General features: G+C 39.3%; 1 protein-coding gene across 15 annotated transcripts in view; it reads right to left on the minus strand.

Moving 5' to 3' along the window:
- Positions 1-18,738, minus strand: part of LOC140483855 (contactin-4-like) — a 2,466,301-nt gene that overhangs the window by 327,041 nt on the left and 2,120,522 nt on the right. For all 15 annotated transcript variants that reach the window (XM_072582595.1, XM_072582599.1, XM_072582606.1 and 12 more), the window contains one exon: positions 15,454-15,629. In XM_072582595.1, the coding sequence (XP_072438696.1) occupies positions 15,454-15,629 (176 nt within the window). The remainder of the gene's footprint in view (positions 1-15,453; positions 15,630-18,738) is intronic.

Raw genomic sequence — 18,738 nt, forward strand, 5'->3', positions numbered from 1 at the left:
AATATGAAGTTGGCCAATCATGTGCCCCAATTCCACTTTCCTGTTCATGCCTTTGTTACCTGCGAGACTAAGACTCTTTCTATCTCAGCTCTCAGGTTCTAAGTTCCCCAGCTAGAGGAAGCAATATCCAGGTTTACTTTGCAGAAGATTGAGTGAAAACTTAAAGATGGCATAGGCTTTCCTACTTTATTGTTTGCCGTTAATAAAGATGACAATGGCAGGAGAACTCAGCTCAGTGGAACGCTTCTCTTGCAATATGTGGGAAATCAGGGACATTTCAGGGAAAGCAACAATGGCCAGGTTTGTGACACACAGCAGAGTGGAACAAAGCCTGGGACAGAGTCAATGATAAGGGGAACTAACAGGTACTTCTGTGGCTGCAGACAAGACTCTCAAATGGTATAGTGTTTCCCTGGTGCCAGGGTCAGGGACATCTCAGAGCAGCTGCAGGGCATTCTGAAGGAGGAGAGTGAACAGTCAGCAGCATGGCACAAGTCAGTACCAACAACAGGAACTGAAGAAAAGAAATCAGGTCCTGCAACCAGAAATTACAGAGTTAGGTCAAAGATTAAAGAGGACTGTTAAGGTTGCAATTTTTGGATTGCTTGTGATTGTGGCTGGTGAGTATAGGAATAGATGGATGCTGAGTCCAGGTGGGATGCTCTTCAGACGGTTGGTGTAGACTTGATGGGTTGGATGGGGTCTATCCGCACTATAGGTATTCCATGATTTGTTGGACCATTTAGGTTCATGGCAATGGTTGCAGGTCACTAAGGCAGCCAAAATTATTTGTTTCACAAATTTTTGTTCCACACCGTGCATTTTCTTTTTGCTGCCCAGTTATTCATTTACATGTTCCATTTGTGAGAAATGCCTTTTCGTGAGGGGTATACACGCTGACTTCCTGAGTCTTCATGAAGCAGCGCAGATATACAGGTTGGGGCTGGGAAATCTCATCAGGGGTCATGTATCTGCAACAGCCACATTCTCAAGTCATGATTTCTAACGTGCACTTGAAAACACATCATCATCATAAAGTTTTACTTCAATTTGGAAGGAGCCAAAGCTGGTGGGTCGGGCGGGGGTGTTGCATTCAAACAACATTTGTTTGCCATTTTTGCATTACCTTCAGAATGCTGGCCTACTTCATTCTCCTTGTCACGGTCGTCTCTTTCAGTTATCCCCTCAAAGTTGTTGCATTTTGCTCCAAGAATAAAACAATTTCCTGCCAAGTTTGCAGTTGCCGGGGAAATGGTATGTCTTCCTATTGACAGATGCCTGAAGTACTTCAATTATTAGCACGAATCACGGTGTCAGATGGGTTAGTGAAGTGCCACTCAATGGAGATTGAGGCATCCTGTGTAATTCTGTCACTATCTGAAATTCTGTTTGCAGGTCTCCTCACACCCGAAAAGTGTGAAATAGCGTTACTCAGTATGAATCACACACAAGCATCATACAAGTGACAGATGCGTTTTCATAAGGTTTGGTACCTCATCAATTGCCTTGTGGAAAGGATATTGTATCTGACCACATACAAAGCTTTCACTGGGAGAAAGTTGATACAAATGACTAAAGTTTGGTAATCAGGGTTCCTTCTATCAATTCTTTCTTCTCATTGCCAAATAAAACAATTTACACTCAATTAATCTGGCCATAGCACCATCATCATTAAATTTGTTAATAAATGTAAACAGGAAGGATCTACATGATATGGCGCTACAAAGCTTTGGAAGGAAAATCATGGTTAAAATGTTTGGGCCTGAGTGACAATTGCAATACAGTGATAAGATTGAAACCATTGAATTCAATCCTAAAATTTATTTTCTTTTCATTTACTTTAAAACATGAGTCTTTAACTCTCTTGGGCTGATCTAAGATAAATGTAACCAGAATCCTGTATAAGCCAGAAATTAAGATTCTCATCTATCCATCTTCTCAACATTATTCATTTTCCCCAAACCTTAAAGCCATTATTGCTGAGACCCCCATCTTTGCCTTGGACTGTACAAGGCTGTGTTTGTCCATTGTTTGCAGTATCAGTCTTCTAACCTCTTCTGTCCATAGACTCCAATGTCCAAACTCTGTTACATAGGTTTACAAGGATGTTGCCAGTGTTGGAGGATTTGAGCTATATGCAGAGGTTGAATAGGTTGGGGTTGTTTTCCCTGGACCGTCAGAGGCTGAGGGGTGACCTTATAGAGGTTTATAAAATCATGAGGGGCATGGATAGGATAAATAGACAAAGTCCCTTCCCATTGGTGGGGGAGTCCAGAATTAGAAAGCATAGGTTTAGGGTAAGAAGGAATGATATAAAAGAGATCTAAAGGGCAACTTTTTCACTCAGAGGGTGGTACGCGTATGGAATGAGCTGCCAGGGTAAGTGGTGGAGGCTGATGCATTTGCATCTGGATGAGTGTATGAAAAGGAAAGGTTTGGAGAGATATGGACCGGGTGCTGGCTGGTGGATTAGATTGGGATAGGATATCTGGTCACCATGGATGAATTGGACCGAAGGGTCTGTTTCCGTACTGTTCATCTCTATGACTTTATATCCTTAACAACAAATAATTTCACACATGACATACTGTTTTAGTTGACCTACCCTGATTCTGTTACAAATTGTAATACATTTACAAATATTATCTTCACGCTCCTTATTTTCTTTGTCTCATTCTACAAGGTCTACTTAGAGAAAGTGAGGACTGCAGATTCTGGAGATCAGAGTCAAGAGCGTGGTGCTAGAAAAGCACAGCAGGTCAGGCAGTATCCGAGCAGCGGGAGAATCGATGTTTCGGGCATAAGCCCTTCATCAGGAATGAGGCTTGTGGGCCAGAAGACTGAGAGATAAATGGAAGGGGGTGGAGCTGGGGGGAAGGTAGCTCTATTAACTTGATATTGCTTTCTGCTCACTCAGAGAATTGCAAACTACTGACGACATAGAAGGAGGTCATTTAGCCCACTGTGGCTGTGCTGTCTTTCTGAAGGAGAAACTTAATCGGTGCCACTCCCCTCCAGTTTTCCCATTCCCTCCAAATGTTTCCTTTACTGATAATGTTTCAATTTCCTTTTGAACATTATCTCCACTGCATTCTCAAATGGTGCATGCCTGCTCCCAAACACTTACTTTGTGTGAAAAAGCTATTCCTCATTCCACCATTAATTCTTTTACCAATTGCTTTCGGTTGTCAATATTTCCATTAAAGGTTACAGTTTGTCTTATCCAAATCTCTGATGATTTTGAATATATCTCAAAATTCCTTCTTAAGCATCTCTTCTCTGAGGACAGAAGTCCCCAATATCTGCACTCTGACCATATCACTGAAGTTCTTCATCTCTACAACGAGTCTTATGAATGTTTTCTGCACCCTCTCTAATGCCTTTATGCCCTTATTAAAATGTGAGGCCAAGAACTGGTTGCAATATTCCACTTGAGGCCAAACCAGTGTTTTATACAGGTTTGACATCACTTATTTTGCTTTTGTACTCAGGTAAAGCTTAGAATGCTACAGGCATTATGAACCATACTCTCAACCTGTCCTCCAATGATTTAAACACATATACATCCGGGTCTTGTGCTTCTGCAGCCCTTCGAGAATGTACCCTTCTCCCGACCAAAATAAATCACTTTAGCTTCCCTGCATTAAATCATTTGTCAAAAACTACTAGCCTCTCTGAAGAACTTCTGTACTGTCATCATCATGATTCATAATACTTTCAAATTTCAAATCATCCACAAATTTTGAACTGAGATATAGGTCATTGTATGCCAGGAAGAGCTCACCTAGGGATACTATAAACTTTTCTCCAATTGGGAAAAACAACTGTTCACCATTGTGCTTTGCTTCCTGCCTGTCACATCCTCATGCTCCTGCCCTTTTTAATCCATGAACTCCATATCTTACAAGTCAGTTCTATGATATTTGATTGAATTTCTTTTAGAACTGTTTATCCACTACATTAACAGTTATACCCTCAAATTTCTTGTTTACCTTATTAAAAAGCTTTGCCAGTAACATATAAAGAACCCACAGTTACAGTGTCTATTAATTTTGTTAGCCATTGTTCCTAAAAGCTTTCCAGCTACTGAGGCTAAACTAACTAACTTATAGGGATTTAACATATCTTTGCAACCTTTTTGAACAACTTCATCATTCGGCTCTTGACCTTCTGTCTTTTCCCATTCCTACAATCCATGGTTTGTGGTAAAACATTTGAATGCTGTTTAACCTGATCTATCTTTAAAAATATTGTAAAAATCATTTGCAACTAAATCTTGTGTCATACAGCATGGAAACAGACCCTTCAGTCCAACTAATCCACCCAAACATATTAGCCCTTATCCCTCCAAACCTTTTCTTTTCACGCATCTTTAAATATTGTCATTATACCTGAATCCACCACTACCTCCAGCAGTTCATTCCACACACGAACCACTCTCTGTGAAAAAAGGTTGTCCCTCGTGTCTTTTTTAAACCTTCCTCCTCTCGCCTTAAAAATATGCCCACCTCCTGTTAGGGAAAAGACCTTTGCTATTCATCTTATCTATGCCCCTCATGACTTTATAAACCTTGATACGGTCACCACTCAAACCTCCGACACTTCAGTGAACAAAGTTCCAGCCTACCAAGCCTATTTTTATGATTCAAATACTCCATATTCCCAGCAACACGATGGCAAATCTTTCTGAACTATCTCCAATTTAATAATACCCTTCCTATAACAGGTGATCTTAAGAGAGACACAGCAATTACTTCAATCAGTTATTCCAGAAATGCTGGGTAGATTCACCACTATCCTTTAGAGAAGGAAACCTGTCAACCCTACCTAGTCTGGCCTACATATGACTTCAGATCCTCGGCAATTTGATTGTCTCCTCAATGACCTCTGAAATAGCCTAGCAAGCCATTCACTTAAATGGCATTCAGGAATGACGAAACAAATGCATGACAGTGACACCCATATCAAGAGATTAAATAGACTAGCCGCTTCTACTAGGGGTTAATTGGTGACTGAAAAATTAAACATGAATGTGGATTGATTGTGGAATTATGGAGAAACTGATCCAGAGAGAAAAAAAAACTTATTTGTGGCTGTTCAATTAATTCTGATGAAATATAAACTCAAAAAAAATCAAACACCAGATGCAGTGCTAAATCTACACCCCATGGCTGTACATCTAATTCATATTTCCAAAAACAAACATTTGCATTCAAACATCTGAATTTTTAAAATAGTAGTACTGTCACGAAGACATGCTTTAGGGTAAATACTGAATTTAATTCACTGGCTGGAAAACTAAAGTAAAATTCTGAAAACAGGGTCTTCATAAAAAAGCGTGCCTTGAGTCCACAGAGAGTCAGAAGAGCAGTTGCAGAAGGAAGGAAACACTGGTTATGGGTTGGGAAGGGGCTGTTAGCACAGTCTCAGGATGAAGGAGGTAATGGTGACACAAGAGCATAAAATACAGCATTAGGACTAGACCAGTCTGGCCCTCATGATATTAGCTGATCTGCCCCAGGCCTCAACTCCTCTTCCATGCCAGCTCAGTGTAGCTTTCCATTCTCAATATTTCAAAAATCTACTTCTTCTTTAAATATTTTGAATGACCTAGCCTCCACAATTCTCTGGGCTAGAGAATTCCAGACATTCAGAACTCTATGGGAGAAAACATTCCTTTGCACCTCAGTTTTAAACAGATGGCCCTTATTCTGAACCTATGTCTTCTAATTTGAGATTCTTCCAAAAATGGAAGAATCTCCACAACCACTGTGTCAACTCCCTTCAGAATATGGGTTGCATGGACAATATGGTGTGGGAAGAGGTGAGGGGAATGCCATAGAAGGATTTTAAAAAAAGATGAGAACTTTAAAATGAAGATCCTGTTTAGCCAAAGCTGAGACATGTCAGCAATTGCAGGTGTGATGGGAATGGGAATTACTGAGAGTTAAGACATTAATGGCAAAGTTTCCGATGACATCAATTTTATGAAAGGTGACAGAACAGCTGGGAATGGTTTGGAACAGTAAAATCTAAATGAATCAAAGGAATGAATGAAGCTTTTAACAACAAATAAGTTGAGGCAGAGGTGACGTTGGGCAATGCTTCAGGGATGGAATAGGTCATCCTATTGAGGGAATGAATGAAAGATGTGAAGATTCTCTCATGCTCAAATCTGACACAAAGTATGCAAAGATTGGTTTCATCTCAGACTCTTCACAAACAGCAGGGCAGAGTCAATACATAGAGAATGGAGTTTAAAGTGAGGACTGAAAACAATGGGCTTTGTTCTTCTCAATAGTTAACTGGAGGAACTTTGTAATCATCTGTGACTAGATGCCAGATAAGTGGTCTGACAAGTTAGTAGTAATGAAGAAGGTCAAGAGAGGTAGTACGGAGGCAGAGCTGGTTATCATGTGAAATTTCATTCAATGCCTTTGCTTTTATTAAGTTTTCAATCATAAAAATCAAACAATTGGTACATATTGCATGAGTTGTGTGCAGTGGCTTATTTCATAGGATTGAAAGATCACAAAATAGACAAGAAATCCTAAGTTGTCAGACATTTTTTGTAAATTTGAAATAAACTTACAGTACCTTCTCTGAGAGCTGACACATGACCTGAAGTGAACTTAGAAACATTGTGACTGTTATTTAAATCAGAGACAACGAGGCTTGAAGACCAGCACTGCTTGCTGCCAATTACTGCTGCAACACTGGAATGATTGATATTTCCCTATTATTTGGCAATAGTCATAAAGCAAAGGAATTGAAAATAGATATTTAGACACCGTGTGATATATTATGTAAAATGACAGATTCTAGAATGTGTTATAAATGTGCAATATAATCTCAGGGTTTAGATGGGGGTAATATATCATGAGCCTCTTCTGTAACAGTCCAGGCATTTTAATTAAGTTATACCCTTGGAACTTATTCCCACATGACCATTACTTCAAATTGATCACTCCTAAAAGACAACGCTACAAACAAATAGGCCACAGTATCATTCCAATTGACAGTACCAATTATATTTCTCATTGTGACCAAAATAGAACACTTAAGAGCCGAAAAGAAAATTTTTACAAATAAGATGAAAGCTTCACAGTGATATCTTTCATTTTATGATCTGATTATGACTCACAGTTTGCAAGTGGAGTTTTCTGCTTGTGATGTACTTACAGAGATTGCAATTCTTCTTATCCAGTTAAGCAAGAGTGCCAAATTTTTAATTGAAAAGGTAATTTAGATCTAACCAACAACAATCTGTTAAAATTGCCAGCACAGTTTAACCTCCACTTCCTGAATTTGATGTGCTGAAACAGGTACAAAGAAACATTACATTAACAAAATACATATGGTGTGGTGAGTTTGGCCATTATTTATTTCTGATCTTCTCTCCTGCTTTACCTTGTGATGTTCAAAGAACAGTACAGCCTGTAAAAAGAGGAATATTTATGTGCAGTGGAAAAATCACTGGAAACCACTAATTAGAAGAAAATGTAATGTCAATGCTGGAATATTATGAGCCATCTATCGCTTTAATGGCATGAATAATAATTCTGCTGCCCACTGACATGATAATTAATGGAAATGAGATTTAAAATGATAATTAAAACAATGAGCAATTATTTTATGAAACAGTAATTTACATTACTTATGGTAGGGTTGTTATTATCATGACATTATGTAATTGATATTTTCATGGTGTCATGTATTTTTTTCAAATGCAACAGGACAAATAACCAGGCTCTTTGCCAGTGGTTTTAACTTGTCAACAATGGCCTGGTGATCAGGTAGCAACTAACACTTCTGACCTGTCAAACATAGAACAACATTTTCTATTTGTCACAGGTATGACAGACTTACACACTAACTGATCGGGAAAGAAATGGGACCAGCTGAGTGGGGGCTGGGCTAAAGCAACTATTAAACATCTGAAGAAAGTTGTCCAATATCTTTTGAAGCAATGAGCGTCTACATCATATGAATATTGTGAACTCATAAGCTATGTCCATTTGGCACCTCATTTCTAGTGAATTTAAATTAATTTTTTGGTTATCTTAGAAACAAAATCCATAGTGTGACTGATGCCACATGTTTGTTTTCATCAGGGATTAATTGGAGCAATCTTTGCCTTTCTTTTGTACCAGAATGTTAGTTTTTGCTCATGACATCAGAAACAGCATGAAAATTTCATTTTCTGCCAGAATGCCTCCTGAATTGTACCCTTGCTGGATAATTGGTGAGTTGCCATGGAAAGGGAAGCACAAACAATGGTGAGTAGTGGTTTAAGTTGATTGAAGAGCTAAAATGGGCAACATGGATAACCAGGGAACATGCGAGGTGTAAGGGGCTATGGTGAATGAGTATACTGGCATAGAGAGCATGGGGAATGGGAAGGCATGTAGAAGATGACACAGATGATAAGGGTAGGAAAGCATGAACACAAGTAGTCATGGGTTGCCAGGCATGGACAATGAGAGAATGAGAACAGGAGGGATGTTTTATATTTTAGGTTTCTGAGCTTTAAACACACTGGCTAGAGCACCCAGGGAGGCTTGCCCACTTTAGGAATCACCAGCTTCCTTTCTGCTTCCCAGGTCGCCAAACCAACCAGCAACCTCCGCCCTTCATTCCCAAACCTCAATGGAAATTGCAGGTGCTGAAAAATATGTTGCTGGAAAAGTGCAGCAGCTCAGGCAGCATCCAAGGAGCAGGAGAATCAACATTTCGGGCATAAGCCCTTCTTCAGGGATCATCTCCTGCTCCTTGGATGCTGCCTGACCTGCTGTGCTTTTCCAGCAACACATTTTCAGCTCTGATCTCCAGCATCTGCAGTCCTCACTTTCTCCTCAGAAATTGCAGGTGGCCATTTATTGAGGTTAGGTTCACAGAGGCATGGTTTCCTCTGCCTCTGTGCACACCACCTGGGAAGAAAAATTGCGGCCAAGGAGTATTATTAGGCGTACCCTTTTTGTCGCAAATAGACACTAATTTTTGACTTTGCATCATTGAGGAAAGCAAACTTGCTGTTATTTGGTGCCCCTCGGAACACCCAAAATGCTTCACAGCTATACTTTGCTTGTTGAAATGCAGTAATTTAGGTAGGTGAAGGCTGCTTTTATTACTGACATTATTCAGCAGCAATGGAATAATTGGCAGCAATAATCTAAATATCTCCGACTTTCATTCCAAATCCTATCACATTTCAGATAATAAACAGATTTGCACAAGCGAGATTAATCTGAATCTACTTTAAGAATTTTCAAATGTAAACATTTGATTCCAAATGTTCAATCAGTCAGCTTAACCTACAACACATTGTTTAAGCCACCAGTCCAGTGCTGTAAATCTGAAGCTATATTTTAAGATGGTCATGGACATCATCTGAATCTTCACAATTGGATCAATTCAAAGAAAACTTATCTTTAATTAATAACATCCTCACATGTTCTTAATAAGTTCAATAATTTAATAAGCACAAAGCACTTGTATTCTTCTGTCTTTAAAAGCTACAGTGAGGAATAGTTTTGAAAATAAGATTTTCCAAGGACTAATTTTCCATGTCGCACCTGAGAATAGTTGAAGGGTATCTGAGGAATGGACACACACCCACTCAGGGCTGTACAACAATGAAATGCAAAATAGTTTTAAAAGAATGAGGCTTACCATGAATAATCACTTATTGATAATAATGATCATGAGACTTCTTCAAACGTCTTCATTATATTACTAATATACTTGCAGAAATGTGGATAAGCAACGGAAAATGTTAGAATTCCTTCCATAATTTTGGACCTTGATATATATTGTTGTTAATATATATTAATATAGAGGCCATTTCAAATATGTTATGAGGAAATATAATTTCATCTCAACTCAAGAAATTGATAAGCAGTGACAAGAATGGAACGCACAACATAGGAACACAAAATGCAACTCATTTTGTACCCTTTCCCTTAGTGGCACTCATGGATTTAAGTCATACAATCTGATTTGACATATAATCCGTTAATATTATTGTGATATATAATAAACTAATTCAAGCATAATGTTATTTCTCATAATTATTGTCATTTTGGAAGGAAAGTAAAGTGGCTGGAAATTGACTAATTTGTCTGATCTGCACAACAATCATCCCATATGATTACATAGTGCTTTTTTTTTGAACAAATAAGTGCTTGCCAACCAGAATAAACTTCCACCTGCAATGAAATTCTCAACTGTTGACACTATTAAGATTATCTGCAATGAAATTCTCAACTGTTGACACTATTAAGATTATCTTGTAGCTACAGGCAAATCACAATTTATTTATTTCTCTGGATGAACATTGTTCCTACTGTATTATTTTCTTTACCCAGGTTTCTCCTTTTTCCAAAGTGATTTTAAAAATTTAAAACGTGGTTGACAAAACAAAGTAATAAAATGTTTTATCTAACAACAGAGACCATACTTTACAATACAAATGTGGCAAATTTTTTGCATTCACTTTTAATTCTCGATTTTCATTTCTCTCTTGACATTTTGGCACAGTGCTATGATTTCAACTGATGGTCACACAGTCATACAGACCCTTTGATCCAACCGGTCAATGCTGACAATGTTTCCAAATTTGCCTACAAGTCTATTCATGTCTTTGTCCAAATGTTTTTTAAATGTTGTAACTGTACCTTCATTCACCTCCTCTGGCAATTCATTCCACACACAAACCACTCTCTATGTAAAAAAACATTGCTCCTCATGTCCTTTATGAAACTTTCTTCTCTCACCGTAAAAATATGCCCCCTAATTTTGAACTTGCCCACTCTCGGGAAAGATCCTGTTATTCATTTTAATTATGTTCCTTATGATTTTATAAATCTCTGTGAGGTCACTCCTCAACCTCCTACACCCTAGTGAAAGAGGTCCCAGCCTATCCAGCCTATTTTGAGGCTCAAACCCTCCCACTCAAATCTGCTCAGCCGTTTCTTAAAAATGTAGCTGATAACTCAACATTCTGGCCTCGCCTCAAGAACTTGTCACTCCTTTGCTCATCGTGAATCTATGTACTTCTTAGAAATATTCAAAGACTCTGCTTATACAACTGCTTCAAGAAGGGTGTTCCAAAAACACACAATTCTCTTTATCTCTTTCTTAAATGGATAACCTCTTAATTTTAAATGGGGACCTGTAGTTCTCGAGTCTCCTACAAGAGAAAACATTTTCTTATCTATCTTCTCAACGGTAGCTGGAAGGATGAGCTGGGAGAGGATGCAGAGATGTTGCAGAGCGATTTGGACAGGCTGAGGGAGTGGGCACATGCATAGTAGATGCAGAATATTATGTGGGTATCCAGCGATACCTTGATGGATCAGGTAGCTCAGGTTGAGGTTCTGGATGTAAGTTTGCTCGCTGAGCTAGAAGCTTCATTTTCAGACGTTTTGTCACCATACTGGTAACATCAATAGTAAGCCTCTGGTGAAGCACTGGTGTTAGTGACCCGCTTTCTATTTATACTTTTGGGTTCCCTTGGGTTGGTGACGCCATTTCTGGTGGTGATGTAATTTCTGATTCTTTTTCTCAGAGGGTGGTAAATGAGGTCAAAGTCAATGTGTTTGTTGATAGAGCTCCGATTGGAATGCCATGCTACTAGGAATTCTTGTGCTTGTCTCTGTTTGGCTTGTCCTGGATGGATGTGTTGTCCCAGTTGAAGTGGTGTCCTTCCTATCTGTGTGTAAGGATACTAGTGAGAGTGGGTCATGTCTTTTTGTGGCTAGTTGATGTTCATGTATCCTGTTTGTTCAATGTAGTTTTTATTACAGTCCTTGCACGGTTATTTGTAAATGACATTAGCTTTGCTTGTTGTCGATATAGGGTCTTTCAAGTCCATTAGCTGCTGTTTTAGTGTGTTGGTGTGTTTGTGGGCTACTACGATGCCAAGAAGTCTGAGTAGTCTGCCAGTCATTTTGTAGCAACAAGCCCAAACAAGCAGACAAAACGCATACACTCTCTCTTACATCAAAGACCTCTCAGAAATGACTGCCAGAGTATTCAGACCTTTCAGCATTGTGGTAGCCCACAAATCCACCAACACACTAAAACAGCAGCTAATGAACTTGAAAGACCATATACAGACAAGAAGCAAAGCTAGTGTCATTTACAAAATACCTTGCAAGAACTATAACAAACATTACATTGGACAAACAGGCTGAAAACTAGCCACCAGGATACATGAACATCAACTAACCACAAGACATGACCCACTCTCACTAGCATCTTCAAATACAGATGAGCAAGACATCACTTTGACTGGGACAAGACATCCATCCTAGGACAAGCTAAACAGAGACACGCATGAGAATTCCGAGAAGCATTGCTTTCCAACTGGAATTCTATCAACAAACACATTGACTTAGACCCCATTCATCACTCTCTGAGAAAGAGAACCAGGAATGACATCACCACAGGAAATGACATCAGCAACCCAAGGAAACCTAAACACATAAATAGAAAGCGGCTCACTGACTTCAATGCTTCATCGGAGGCTCACTGATGATGTTACCTAGAATGGTGATGAAATATCTGAAAACCAACCTTCCGGCTCAGCAAGCAAACTTACATCCATGAGGTTATCCACTTTGGTAGCAAAAGTAGAAAGGTAAATTATGATTTGAATGGCTGTAAATTGACAGAGGGGAATGTTCAACAAGATCTTGGTCTCCTACGTTCTAACTGTTGAAAGAAAATACACAGGTGCAGCAGGCAGTAAAGAAGGCAATCTATCTGTTGACCTTCACAGTGAAAGGATGTCTTGCTTTAATTAAACAGGACATTGGTACATCCATACTCCTGGAATACAGGGTGCAGTTTGGGTCTCCCCACCTGAAGAAGGATGTTCCTGCTATAGAGGCAGTGCAATGAAGGTTCACCAAATTGATTTCTGGGAATGGCAGGACTGACAAAAGATAGATTGATCCAGTCAGGATTGTACGCATTGGAGTTCAGAAGTATGAGGGAGTTATCTCACAGAAAGCTATAAAATTTGAACAGTGCTAGACTGATTAGATGTGGGAAAGATGCTCCCCATGGCGAGGAATTCCAGAACCAGGCTTCATGGTTTAAGGATAAGGGATAAATGTTTTAATACTGAGATAGGGACAAATCTCTTCACCCAGAGTGACAAGCCTGTGGAATTCACTACCACAGAAAGTGGTTGATGCTAAAACATAATGGATTTTGAAGGAGGCAGGTATATCGTGGCTAAAGGAAACAAGGGATTTGGAGGGAGAGTTGGATTAGGGTATCGAGTTTGATGATCAGCCACATTCATACCAAATGGCAGAGCAGGCTCGAGGGGTTCAATAGCCTACACCTATCATCTATGTAAGGCCACTCTTATGTTTCAATTAAATCACCACATAACTTTCTAAACTTCAGTGTACACAAACCCAACCTGTCCAACCTTTCCTCATAAGAAAATCTATCTATTCCGGATATCAGTATGGCCTTCTTTCCTGAACTGCCACTGATGTATTCACATCCTTCCTCAAATAAGAAAAGCAGCAATGCACACAGTACTCCAGATGAAGTTTCAACAATGCACTGCATAACTGAAGCAAAACCTCTCTACTTCTGTGTTCAATTCCTCTCACAACAGTTAGAATTACTCATGGTGTAACACATTTGCAATTCATGCACAAGGACACCCAGATCTCTCTGCATTTGAGCTTTACAATCTCTCACTATTTAGATGATATGGTTTAGTATTTGTTCTGCTAACAGGGAATAATCCACATTTTACCCCCATTTTCCAGATGCTTATCCATTCTGTTATCCTCTTCACAAGTTGCTTTCACTCCTTCTTTTCACAATGCCATCAGCAAACTTGGCACCTTTGGCCCTTGCATGAATCAATTTGTAAAAGGTGAGGGTCCATCATTGATTCCAATGCCACACTATTTGTTACATCTTTCCAATCAGAAAATTATCCATTTCTGTCTAGATCTTCTGTTTACTGCTAGCCAGGCAATCTTCTATTGCTACATATATTTCTACAATAACTTTTGACGTGCCACCTTATCAAATGCTTCCCAGAAATCCAAGGCGCATCCACTGCTTCTCTTTATCCATATCAAAGTACTCCTCCAAAGAACTCCAATAAATTGGTCATATGTATTTTCCCTTTAACATAACCATTTTGAATTTACCTAATTACCAGGCCTTTTTCTAAAGTGTGCGGTAACAAAAGTAACCTTTCCATTCGCATAGCACTGGACAGATCAGATCCCACTGTGCAACCTGGCTTGATGGATCATGAGCTTTATTTTTGCTTTTCATTATTATTGTGGCTAGTCACAGAACACATTCATATGAGGCCACCCATGATTTTGTTTTAAAGGAAAAATATTTATTTCCCACATGCAAAACCTCTCTCTCTTTCTTTTTTATGTATATGGTATAAAAGACATTTCAGAAATATATGAACATAACGTGCAAAATAAATTTTCAAATTCTTTCCTCACTATATACTTTACAGGTACTTAATCCTAGTAAAATATCACACCTATTTCCAGTTTGCTAACTCTCTCAAGTTTTTCTTCTTGGGTTGATGTGACAGTTTTATATCATCTTCCCAGCTTTGGTGGTTTGAACCTTCTTTCCATTTTGATAAAATCAAAACTGCTACATAAACTGATAGCTGGGAGACTTCAGAATTTAAAATAGGTGTGCTAAAGTGTTCCTCTGTGCTGAATACTTGATTTTTCTGAACTAAACTCCTGACTCTTCTGAACTAAAACCAAACTAGAAGTCTGCTTTCTCGATCTGTCATAAATGCAGCAGGATAACCAGTTTTATCAATTATCATCATAAATGGCCTGCGAGGTATTTAACTGAATCACATATTTTCTAGGAAATAATTTATTGAATTCACCATTCCAAATGTCTTTCTGGCTTCTGAGAAAGAAAAAAAATTTTTTCATAGAACTCAAGACAAAATAATTTGCTTCTATTTAGATATTCAAGTTCCCAAATGACAATTGGATACAAAATACTATCCATCTTTATCACAGTTTAATGGTACTTTATCATTTGGCAGTGACTGGGAGCAATTATTTTGTCATGGGTTTTGAAGGACAGCCAAACTCAACCCAAATATTACTATTCTTTGCAAAATGATGTGAGAGAAAGCAGACCAACCCTACCCCTCTCATGCAATTTACTTTCGCACTTCTGTGACCAGCTAATAACCATCAATTCTGACATTTGTCTGTCCAGGTGAGGATACACTAACCTATTTGGTGACTTCTTTGCATGTTAATAATAGCTTGCTTTATCTCACAGGTATATTCCAGATAAAGTGTCTCTCTTACTCTCCAGATTCATATCTGGAACTTAACTTCAGACATTTATTTTGTAATAAGCCTTAAAAGGATAACATTAGATTATAAATCTCTATGAGTCACTTACCCCTCCGACGTTTTCAAAATGATCTCTGTCTCTCCTGAAGTCTATCAGTTGACCATTAAAAGACCATGAGAATTCAACACTCAGTGAAGGATCATGGGAGACTTGACATGGCAAGATTGTACTTTCCCCCACAGTGACATCCACGTCTGATGGCGGTGTGGTGATTCTTGTTGGGTCTGTTGAGATTTATAAAAGAAAATTAACCATAAGAAAATCCTAAAAACTTTCTTCTCTTGCACAAATAAAAGATTAACGATGCAGAGCACTGTTTTTAAAAATGATCTGCTGAAAATGGAAAGCTGAAGACTCTTTGCCTGGCTGAAGCTCAGTGCTAATTGCTGGACAAGAACTCAACTTCTGTGGAAGACAAACCTAATGGTGAACACCATCATTTTCCAGAATGTTAGCCATCTCGGATCTTTTGGAGAATTGCCTGTCTTCAAAGTATCAACTTGACAGTTGGCAGGAGACTATCTATTTTTATCTCCTCTATCTAAAGTATGCAGAGTATACTGATCTGAGCACTGTGCAAATTTCTGCTCTGAACACTTATTTATTTTAAAACAATTTTCATCCATTTTGATCATGTTTTGTTCCTTCACATACCATTCTGTTCCCTGGCCAACATGTCTGTCTCAGGCTTGCTGCAGTGCTCCGGCGAAGCTCAGTGCAAGCTGGAAGAACAGCAATTTATTTTCCGCTTGCGGAGCCTGCAGCCTTTTGGACTCAACATCAAGTTCAACAACTTTAGAGCTTCAGCTTTCCCATGGCTTTACCCCAACCACACAGACACTAATCCTTTTTATCATGTGGTCTGTTATTACATGCAACCCATTGTTAGCCACTAACAGTCCCCAGTAATAACTATTCACCCTCCAAGCCAGATCATTATCCACTCCTTTGTTTGTCCAACTGTTCTTTACTCTAGGGAGTAGGTTTGCTCGCTGAGCTGTAGGTTTGATATCCAGATGTTTCATTACCTGGCTAGGTAACATTATCAGTGGCAACCTCCAAGTGAAGCAAAGTGTTGTCTCCTGCTTTCTATTTATATGTTTGTCCTGGATGGGGTTCCTGGGGTTTGTGGTGATGTCATTTCCTCAGAACCCCTCAGAAAATGAACAGGAAATGACATCACCACAAACCCCAGGAACCCCATCCAGGACAAACATATAAATAGAAAGCAGGTGACAACAGCTTTGCTCAACTTGGAGGTTGCCACTGATGATGTTACCTAGCCAGGTAATGAAACGTTTGGATATCAAACCTACAGCTCAGCGAGCAAATTTACTCCCTAAACCTCAACCTGAGCTACAAACCTTCACAAACCTTGCAAACACCTACGGGCGCAACATGCTACAACTTGCCCGAAGATGGGAAAGGAATGCCATCCGAGAGTGTTCTTTACCCTTTCTGGGCTCGAGCTCCACCTATCATTTACTTCTTACCCCACCCTATCTTTTGCACATGAACCAACAATTGCCTCACTACGATCGGTTCTGTTAATTCTGATTCCTGTCCACAGATGCTGCCAGACGTGCTGAGCTTTTCCAGAAATTTCTGCTTTTGTTGCTGGGTTTTTGCTCCTTCTTTGTTAAGATAATGTAAGAGACACCCTTTTGATCCATTTTGTCTCTTTAGCCATTTTAGTTTCTCCATTGCTAATTGCTTATTTTCCAAAATGAAAACAACTTAAGATGTATTTGTCTTCTGATGTGACAAGTCCAGACAGATTTAAGTCCAATCCTTGAGATAAATCTACCAGTCCTGGAGAAGAAGTTGGAAAAGTGTGTTTAATTAGCTGGTGGGGGTAAGTGTACCCAATCCCCAATGCCTTCCTGCTTACACACAAATTAATTTCTGAGCGGAAATATACCTGATAGATCATTGTGCCTTGTCATTTATTGTGGCCCTGAAGTTGCCAACTAATGACCACTTAAGGGCATTAGCCTGCTACTACTGTAAAGATTAAACCAGTTGCAGGCAGATCAGTTCACAAGGAGCCCAAACTAAAGAGTGCAGGCTGTTTGTCAGGCTGTGGGAAGATTTGATCAAAAGTAGTCAGTGCCTGATTGAGAGAAGAAAGTGAGGACTGCAGATGCTGGAGATTAGAATCAGGAGTGAGGTGCTAGAAAAGCACAGCAAGTCAGTCAGCATCTGAGGAGCAGGAGAATCGAAGTTTTGGGCATAAGCCTTTCATTAGGAACGCACAAATGACTCCTGATGAAAGGCTAATGCCTGAAACGTCGATTCTCCTGTTTCTGGGATGATGCCCGACCTGCTGTGCTTTTCCAACACCACATTTGTGACAGTGCCTGATTGAGACCATGTACCGAGATAAAGAGGTGATCCCTGAAAGCCACCTTGCTTTGAACTTCCCTGCATCCCTCATTTTGTGAACCCCAGCACTGGAAACTCCTCTTTGCTCCCTCAAATCATACACCCTCAGCTTGCATTATTGGTTTCCAAGGTAACATTCTCAGCAGCAGCCATGGCCTGCTATGTATTGCTATCAAAGTAGAAGCTGTCAGAATTTAATTGGCCACATCTCCCATTGGGCAGACCTCTGCCCTGGGAACCTGATTCCAGATAAAGTGCACAACTATCCTCCTAATTACCTGGTGGACAGGAAATACAGCAGGCTTTTCTTTGGAGCATCAGGGTCAATGTTTTCTCAGGCAACAATTGGAACATTCTGCTCTCCATCCCTTCCGCTTATGTAATTGATGTAAGAGTAGCTTATGTGTTCAATACTGCAAATTCATTTCACCATGTTTTCAATTCAGTTTTTCCCTTCCTTCCTGAGTTATTCTTTCTCCACGTTCAGCTTTAGATGGATCGCCATATATGTACTGATTAGGTGGAACATTCTGGATGATACAAGTTCCCACTTTGGTTCCCAATCAGGTCCTTTCTTTTGTACAGTCTCTCTTCTACCTGTTGTGATTACTGTATCTTGTGCATCAGATCTTTTTGAAACATGTCGTGGTCTCTTCTCCATGTTAATTAACAGGGCACTTGCCCAACCCATTCAGTTTTTCATTCCCTCCTTCATAGTCACAACAACATGAGTCTTGTTCTTAGCTGGTGTGTAAGAATTCCAAACCCTTACGTTCTGAAATCAGATATTTGTGAATTTCCCATGTGCCCGCAAAGTAATTGAGAGCATATTGTGTTCAACAAGGTCAAGTATGAATCATTAAACTGCATCATTTCAAGTGATCATATAGGACAATGAAGAGTAGATTAATTTCAAATAATTAGTATGACTTATCTTCATTGAATGTA

This window comes from Chiloscyllium punctatum, chromosome 12 (genome assembly GCF_047496795.1).
Source record: "Chiloscyllium punctatum isolate Juve2018m chromosome 12, sChiPun1.3, whole genome shotgun sequence".
Lineage (NCBI taxonomy): Eukaryota > Metazoa > Chordata > Chondrichthyes > Orectolobiformes > Hemiscylliidae > Chiloscyllium > Chiloscyllium punctatum.